The following is a 9849-nucleotide window of genomic DNA, read 5'->3' as shown; positions in this document are numbered from 1 at the left end:
TCTTGGCTTGATGTCTTATTTTATGGGCATAGAGGTAAAACAAGATCAAAATGGAATTCTCATCAGCCAAAAGAAGTATGCAAAAGAAATACTAAAGAAATTTCATACGGAGGGCTGCAAAAGTACTAACACACTAATGAACCAAAAGGAAAAGTTCAACAAAGATGATGGAGCTGAAAAAAGTTGATGAAGGCCAATATAGAAGTTTGGTTGGTTGCTTGATGTATCTTACTGTAACCAGACCAGGCATAATGTTTGCAATAAGTTTGCTTTCAAGGTTTTTGCATTGTGTAAGTGAAATACATTTTCAAGCTGCAAAAATAATAGTGAGATATATTAAGGGCACTACAAATTTTGGCATTAAATATTCTAACTATCAAAATTTTAAGCTTCTTGGATATTCTATAGTGATTGGGCAGGCTCCGTAAATGATATGAAAAGTACAATAGGTTTCTGTTACAGTTTTGGATCTACAATTTTCTCATGGTGTTCAAAAAAATAAGAGATAACATCTCAAAGTACAACACGACTAGAATATGTAGCAGCAAATGCCACAGTAAATCAAGCAATCTGGATTAGGAAAATACTTACAGATTTACACATGGAGCAAAATGAGCCAACACAGATGATGTAGACAATCAAGTTGCAATAGCAATTTCAAAGGATTTTTTTTTTCATGGAAAAGCTAAACATTTCAAAATCAAGTTGTATCACTCAAGAGAATAACATAAGCATGGTGAGGTGAAGCTGCTTTATTGCAAGACTGAAGATCAAATTACAGACATTTTTACTAAATCTGTCTAAAGCTAGATTTGAAATATTAAGAGACAAATTAGGCTTCTGTAGCTACTAAGACAAGGAGGAGATTTGTTGATTATGTGCAATAGTTCAATAGTAGTTAGTTACTACTTACTAGTCAGTCAATAGACAAGTCTTTAAAAGAGATTATCTCTTCATGGCTTAATAATAAGATCTTTCAACAAATCAGAATGTTATATGTTTCTGTTACATTTTTTTTGCTCTATATAAAGAGCCATGGTGTTGTGAATAAAATTCAATGAATTAGCCTTTTCTATTACAATTTTCTGTTCTATTATCTTGTTTGATATTTCTGCTACTTTACTTTAAAACAACAATATTCTATGTCTTCAATTTGGGTAAATCCTTGTGCAACTAATTTGGCCTTGTTATGTGCAATGTTACATGCATTGTCAGTCTTATTTTTATATACCCATTTTATATTCACTCAAGGTTCGAACAAACCAAGCTCATCTTACGTTGCTTTTATCCAAAATTCATCAATTAGAGCTTCATTGACATTTTCAACTCAATTTGTGAAGCATAGCAAGGGTCAATTGTTATACCATGGACCAGGGTTCATATTGCGTTATGAACTCTGATACAACTGTCAACTGCAGGTACAAAATGTGTCAACTACATATACATAATCTAAATGTTTTTTTTTTTTGGACCAAAATCTACAATGCAAAGTAGACCCTGGTCCATGGTATAATTTGCCAACAAGGGTACCTAGCCAATTCAACATAGTTCCTCCTTGCCTTATTTATGGCTCTCACACCTTCTGAGGGATTTCCAATCACGTTACCAACAAGGTGATTATTATATTTTTTTATTTTTTTATTTTGAATACACAAGGTGATTATTATAGATCGTCATAGGAATATCCCTCTATGTCTAGTCAGATTGTGTTGCAGAAACCCGCACAGGCTTAGCTCAGTGGTTTAGTAGGCAGTATTTGAAAGAAGATTGAGTTGAAGAAGATTCTTCAATTGTCTGTCAAGTAGTTTATGATGGACTAGTGTTTGTTTCAAGTTGAGTATTATGTTGCACTGATTCTTCATTTTGACTTTCTCTATGAACTTGTGTAACTGTAGGGGGTATCCATTATGCATGCTCAGTAGGCTGATAATCCACAACATCATTTACCAATTTCATGATATTTTGGTTCTTTAGTTCTAAACTCTATATATGCTTACACATATTTAACACAAAACATTCCAAGGAGATTCTCCACATGGAATCCATAGCTGAAGCTTCACTCCTTGCCAATCAGAAGTTGACTAGAGTTAGGTAAAATTACAAGCAGCAACATTGAGAAAATCTGAGAATTTGACAGCACTTTTAAGTATTAATAAAATATTAAAAAACTACAAGTATACACAAGCTATATGGCAGTAAGGAAAATAATACTTGAAAGCCAGGGCTGAGCTCCAAACTGATACACACTAGAGCTGAGGCAAGTTTATGTATCAGAGAGCCAAACCTTAATAACAACCAATAGATTTGACATGTTAAAGACAAAAATCTCATTGCACCATTTTAGTAGACTGCACATTATGAAGACAGAAGATTGCAGAATTACCAATCTATTTTGAAGAACTTGATGTATAGCGCCATAAGATACCTCTGATCAAGTTATTCAGAGCGTGAGCAGCCATTGGCACAATAATGCTTGATGTTGAAATTGTAGCATAGCCATAGGCAAGCCCCACAAATGTCGCCCTAAAAAGTTATCATAAGCTAATTCATTAGAATACAACTATATTTTTGTGTGGTTGCAGTTCATATTTTTGGCACCACAAGCTTCCTAGGGGTGCAAATGTGTTAAGGGCAATGTTGTAAAAATTGCCTCCTAGGCGCCCTAGGCCAAGGGGATTTCACTCCTAGGTGCCTTTTAGTCGGCCGGCCGACTAGGCGTCCGACTCGGCTAGGTTGGCGCTTAACACAGACGAGTGTTTTTTTTAGGGTTTAGGGCGACTACACATTATTATTATTATTTTACTCAGCCGCATAGGCAACCCTAGGCCAAGGGGATTTCACCCCTAGGCGCTTGACTTGGCTAGGTCGGCGTTTAACTCGGCCAAGTGTTTTTTTTTAGGGTTTAGGGCAGCTACACATTATTATTATTATTTTACTCAGCCGCCTAGGCAGGGCCTAGGTGCTAGGCACCCCCGGCTGCCTGCCTAGCCAGAGGCGGATCCAGCATGGGGGCAGTGGGGGCCACTGCCCCCACTCACCCCACCCCCACCCCCTATATAGCCCTTGTATGTATATATGTATGTATAGTACATTTTTAGATATAAGTATATGAGAATAGAAATAAGTAAATAATAGACTAGTTGCCTGGGATGGTTGGTGCGTACGTTTACATTGGTAAGGGTGCGAGTTTGACTCTTGCACGCAGCAAGTGTGTAGCCTTTGTATATATTCATTTTTCAAAGCTTTTTTCATTCCCTTTATTATATATAATAATAATGAGATGTGTAATTTATAATGTATTTTTTATTTGAATTATTTTATCAAATTAATATATATATATATATATATATATATATATATATATATATATATATATGTATGTATATAATAATGAGATATGTAATTTATAATGTATTTTTTATTTGAATTATTTTATCAAATTAATTATGTTTCATATATTGTTATTAATATTTTTATAAAGTTTTAGTGTGTTTTATTTTTTGTATATATCCAACAATATTTATGACTATATTCTTTTTAAGAGATTAAATTTATAATGTGTTTTCTATTTGAATTATTTTAACAAATTAATTATGTTTCATATATTGTTATTAATATTTTTATAAAGTTTTATTGTGTTTTATTTTTCGTGTACATCCAACAATATTTATAACTATATTCCTTTTAAGTTATTAATTTTTTAAACTACATCTTTTATGTTTGAATTCGCTCCCACTGAAAAACTTTTCTGGATCCGCCACTGTGCCTAGCGCCTTCTACCGCCTTGGTTAAGGGCATGGAGGTGGTAAAAATACTTTAAACTGTAAATCTACAAATATGAAGGGAAAAGATGAGAGGAAATGGATCATGAATGTACAATATACATGGAGCATGCATTAAATAGAATGATAATGCATCAGTTTAAGGGGGAATAAACAAACTAATGAAATGCTCCAACTTAACAAATACCAGATTGCAAATGAATATTTTCGGCCGCTGCCCAAGTGCAATATTCCAAAGACTGCATCAACGGCCAGAGCACTTGGCCAATTGGCACCAAAGAGAGGCAAAAGTGCACCACGGAAAAGAAACTCCTGTTGAATGCAAATACCCATTGAAGCTTGGAATCAGTTTTGAAATTCAATAAAGCACAACTGTAAAAGGTACGAACGAAAGACCATTGTCTGTGCATACCTCACCAACTCCAGGAAGAAACGACACGACAATGTAATCCAAAGGTTCAAGAGAAGTAAGAACCTGAAGCATCATTTGCAAATTCAGAGAGAGGATAATGAAGTTGACTGGAAGCATGTAGGTGGTTAGAAATTACTGTTAGAAGATTTTATGAGATATAATTAAGTTGCTATATTCTTAAATTTAGTTGTTATCATAATAAGCCTATAAATACATGTTATTTATTGATCAAAACACAACTCCTAGTTTTATATTAATTCTCCTTCTACTGCTCGGGTGGTATCCTATTTAAATTTTAACGTAGGTAAAGTCCCATTGCAAATTAGAAATTGTATGCAAGAAAAGCATGAAATGTAGAATAAAGTTTTCTTCTTTTAATTGGAACATCATTTAGGAATTCAGTGGTTCTGCATACACTTAACAAGAACTTTACTGTCAATTATGGAGCTTGATGAAAAGATGAAACCATCCAAAAATATAAAGAAGTCAATAAGGTATCAAGATCATATGCTTTAAGAAAATGATCTCAAACAACAATACCTGTCTATTTGCTGCTTCACTGGATTCAGCAAAATCTGGCCAAGTTTTCAACAGTAAATATCGGCATGAGGATACTATTATAACCAGCCCAGTAATCAACTCAAGATGCCACATCTGAAAATCCCCTGTATTGGAGTAAACTATCAGTGAAATCTATATAATGCAAGATGAACTCCAATGAAATTCATTAACCAATAGGCGTAATTTGTATATGGAAAAGCAAAGGCAACTACACAGAGATAAAATGAAGATATAATAGAATGATATAATAGAATGTTACATTACAAACTACTTGTGCAAAGGATAAGAGGACTCGATCTTACAAGAAATTTCAACAGAGCAGTCTGCAACTGGCAATCCTTCTGTTGATGCAAAATGAGAGGCCTGCAAATTAGCCAAGAAACTGTAAAATTCAACTTAGGTTCCAGTTAAAATTATTGTAGAAATAGAGATGGTTTCTGGAAGTTACTGCCTTACTAATGAGAAGAAGAGCATTAAAGTAATGGGATGATAGATATGAGTTGACTTTTTGGAATTGATATCATTAAAAAAAAATGGAAAATGACACTTTTTCCCCTATGTTATGTGCATATAGCACTTTTTTTCCCTGTGTTATTAAAGTAACAGTTTTTACTCCTGAAATATTAAATTGACATTATTACCCTTAAAAATAATTATTTCATTTATTATTTTTCTCCAACAAATTATTACTTATATGTATGGATGATCACGATTCGGTTCGAACCTAACCAAATACTGTAGCAATCATACGGAAATAGTATGGAGGTTCTGGTTATGATTCAGAACCGAAAAAATAAAATTAAATAATTGTTGAACCGTGAATCGGAATTTAACCACAATCATATATAGTGAAAATGATCAAACATTTATTTTGATAAATCGGTACGGTTCGGTTCCAATTTCGATTTTGAACCGCCAATCAAAACTTGTTTATTTATTTATTTATTTTTATAATTTTATTTCTTATTTAAAAATAGTCTAAATTCAACAATTATTTTATTTTATTTTTTCGGTTCTGAATCGTAAACATAATCGTCTATACTATTTAAGTTCAATTGCTATAGTGTTCGATTAGGTTCGTATCGAACTGTGATCTTCCATACATATTAGTAATAATTGGTTGGAGAATAAAAATAAATGTATTTTTAAGGGCAAAAATGTCAATTTAACATTACAGGGGAGAAAACTACCACTTTTAAAATAACTCAGGGGGAAAAACTGTCACTTTAATAACATAAGGGGGAAAAGTGCTATAAGCACATAACACAGGGGGAAAAAGTGTCATTTTCCTTTAAAAAAAATGTTTTTAATTAAAATGACCAACAATATCAAGAAACGTCATCAAATTAAAGTAAATTACACCATCAGTTTCCTATGTTATATGAAAGAAAGATGGTATACATTAATACACACACATTCACATGCTTAAAAATGCAACACAGAAAAAGAGTACAAGTAGCAGGCGTGTGTTCATATATATATATATATGTATATATATATATATATATATTACAACGGAAAAGGGTCAAATAAGCGCTTAAACTTTGCTCGAAAAGTCAATTATGCCCTTACTTCATTAGTTCATTATACCAAGTTCATTTGGCCTTCAAATTCATTTATCGTTGGATATGGCCTTCAAATTCATTTAACTGCAGTTAAGTATCGTTGGATATGGCGTTTAAACTTTGCTCGAAAAGTCAATTATGCCCTTACTTCATTAGTTCATTATTCGAAAAGTCAATTCTACAATACTTTTATTTGAAAAAATTATTCATTATCAAAAAATTAAATTAAATCAGAGAAATAATTTTATTAGTTATACTGTCTTTATTTTCTCTCATGCAAAGATTCTTTACATTCAAATTTATCAATTGATATTCATTACATTGTCCATTATCTTATTTTTACAATATCTTGTAATTAAATATCAAAGTTATAGTACAAAATAATGTTATATATTTATTTACCAAGTATTTTATTAATACTATGAAAAAAAATTAAAAATAATTCGAAGCTAATTATATTAACTACTTGGAGATTGGTTGACAAAGAGAGTACTCAAATAATAACCCAACAAATTGAAGCGGAATCACTCTATTTTACTCTTATTGAATTAAATAAATTAGTAGTTACACAAAAAAATGATACATATGTATTTCTTTAATACCATGAAAAAAATAAAAAAGAATAGTTTGAAACCAATCATATTAACTACTTGGGGGATTTGTTGACGTACTCAAATAACCCATTACCCAGCAAATTGAAGCGAGAAACAACATTTTAATATCTTTGGAATACATAATATTTTAAAATTTCAAATTTTTATTAATTTATTTAATCTTTTTTCTTAAACTAGAGATTTCTTTATCCACAATAACCCATTCAACAATAATGATTGAACCAAATGAACCCCAAGCAGAACACCTAAAGGAAAGTCCATAGTTCCTATATCATAATCTAATTGCATGGCGTTGTCATCTATGCTACCAACAATAACCTAATTGCAAATAAAACACTACCAACAAAAAGGAAGAAAACAAATAGTAAAGATGAAGACAATGACAATGTTACTCAAAAGAGAATTAAGAACACTTAGAAAAATTCAAATTAAAAGTAGTATTTATTTAGATTATCATTTTTAGACCAAATATTTAGACTATCGATTTTACAAGGTTGCAAACATTTATTTTAGTAATAATTATAATGAATTTTCTATATTATCTTGGATTCATATACTTTGAGTTAGATATTTAAATAAAAAAATTCGACATTCAATTACCCATATATAAACTTCTCCTATATAAACGTGCATTGATATACTTTCAAATATTTATTTAAATATAAACATTGGGCATTAACATATTCGCGCAATGCGCGTATAAAACTAGTAGTTTAAGAAATGCGAATGAGTGGGACAATGTATTTGTATTCAGGATCTATTATGCAATATGTATTCACCTTCATTATTTGACTTGTGTTTGGTAGTCAGAAAAGATCAAACATTTTTAAAATTTTAAAAAATAAAAAAGTATTCTTATGTTTGATGGAGCTTTTGATTTATAAAAGCTTAAGTCAATTAAAAATCTCTAATTTCTTCATATCAAGACAAGTAAGTCATGTCTAAAGTAGTGTTGTAAAAATCCCGCCTAGTCGTCTATTAATCCTCGCCTAGGCGCTAGGCACTGGTCGACCACCTAGCGTATTACCTTAAATGGTGGTTTAGGCGGCTGGCCGGCTAGGCGATCGCCTAGGCCGCTTAGGCGCTGACCGTCTAGGCCTCCTAAGCACTGTCTAGACATTCTATGCACCGACTAGGTCGCCTAATTGGCCAATTAACTATTGTTCTTCTTTTTTTTAATGGATTATTTCACTCAAAATAACACTAAATTGTATCAACTCTAGATATTTTTTAGGTTAATATTTAATATTTTAGTATTAACTATTAAAGTATTATATAATTTTTAATTATTCAAAAAAAAGTATTATATAATTTATAATTATTAGTCTTTAAAAAATTGAAAATACTTAAACAAATTTTTAAAAAATAAAAAATATAATGGCGCCTAAGCGCCGATTAATCCCCGCCTAGGCGTCCTAGGCGCTAGGCGCTCCCCGAGCGCCTGCGGAGCGCCTAGGGATTTTTTCAACCATGGTCTAAAGAGATACTCAGTATAATTATTTTTTTTCAAGTGACTAGAATTTACGAAATTCATTCAATTACTAATTTTACACACGCGTTGTGAGAATAAGCTAATGCCCAATGTTTATATTTAAATAAGTATTTTAAAGTATATCAATGCAAGATTATATACGATAAGTTCATACATAGGTAATTGAATGTCGATTTATTTATTTAAATAGGTAATTCAAAGTATATGAATGCAATATAATATAGGAGATTCATTATAATTGTCACCAAGATAAATATTTGTAACTTTGTAAAATTCATAGTCTAAATAAATATTACTTTTAGTTTGAATTTCTCTAAGTCTTATTAATTCTGTTTTTTTTAGGGTAGCATTGTCATTGTCTCTATCTTCACTATTTGTCATCTTTTTTGTTGGTAGTGTGTCATTTGCAATTGGGTTACTGATTGTAGCATAGATGAGACAACGTCATACAATGAGGTTATAGTGTAAGAAGCTGTGAATTTGCTTTGTTGTGTATATGACTGAGATCTTAGTTGTACTATGAACTTTTGATCTTACAAGCGTCTGTTGATATTTTGCAATGGTAGTTTTTCCCCTACATGTGTCATGTGGAAGTATTGAATAAAATATTAATATTTATTATATATGTAGAAGGTTCATGAGTAGTACCTCTTGTTCTATTTTCATAACTTGTTTACTTGATAGTACAACAATAACTCTACAGGCAGTCTGAATACTGATGTTGCAACATGTCTAGTTTCATCAACAATCTCTACATCTATTATGCACATGTTCATTTTCATGTTAATATTTTTGGAATTAGAATGAATGAGTGTAGATATATTTGTCATTTTTAATGTTATTACAATAACATCTCTTATATAAATATAAAGTATTTACACCTCTTTTGGGAAGAAAGTATTTGCATCTCTTTGCTCCCAAACTTCACCCAAGTATTTGCATCTCTTATCATTACTTGATGCTGCTTTTCTAAGTGATAACACTTCATTGAAGAGAAATTTATTCCATATTTTTTTGCTTATTCAATGTGTATATACACACATATACATATATCTATTTTATAGAAAAATTATATAGTCAAGTCAAGATGATATTGTTTTTAACTTGATCTTAATTTTTTGGTACCAAACTAACTGATGATTTAGTGATTTTTTTTAAAGATGTATTGTCTTATCTCATGTTTACATTATTGTTGAAAGGACGTATATGTTGGGTTTGAGCTTGCATTGTCACTACATTATGAGAATTTCATGATTTTGCAAACTTATTGATGGTAGAATGATTAACCCTAGATGAAATTTAGGCATTTCTTGCTTGGTTGGATTAGAGGTAAAATTGGAAGCATGTGTAGAAAAGATTGATTCTTTATCGCTCCAGGAATGCTACATTTTTAATTCCAACCATATATTTGAGGAATTTTGAG

General features: G+C 31.3%; 1 protein-coding gene across 1 annotated transcript; it reads right to left on the bottom strand.

Annotated features, from left to right (window-relative positions):
• Window positions 1–2383: 2383 nt before the first annotated feature.
• On the bottom strand, window positions 2384–9202 carry LOC116027101. The gene is made up of 7 exons (XM_031268526.1): window positions 9104–9202; window positions 8964–9000; window positions 5058–5150; window positions 4735–4859; window positions 4195–4257; window positions 3970–4094; window positions 2384–2523 (listed from the first exon to the last, which is right to left on the bottom strand). Exons 1-7 carry the CDS (start codon window positions 9200–9202, stop codon window positions 2388–2390), a joined length of 678 nt encoding a protein of 225 aa, XP_031124386.1. The 3' UTR covers window positions 2384–2387.
• Between the last annotated feature and the right edge of the window lie 647 nt (window positions 9203–9849).

This window comes from Ipomoea triloba, chromosome 8 (assembly GCF_003576645.1).
Source record: "Ipomoea triloba cultivar NCNSP0323 chromosome 8, ASM357664v1".
Taxonomy (NCBI): Eukaryota; Viridiplantae; Streptophyta; class Magnoliopsida; order Solanales; family Convolvulaceae; genus Ipomoea; species Ipomoea triloba.
The sequence above is the reverse complement of the archived record's forward strand: the minus strand, read 5'-3'. Positions and strand labels throughout refer to the sequence as shown.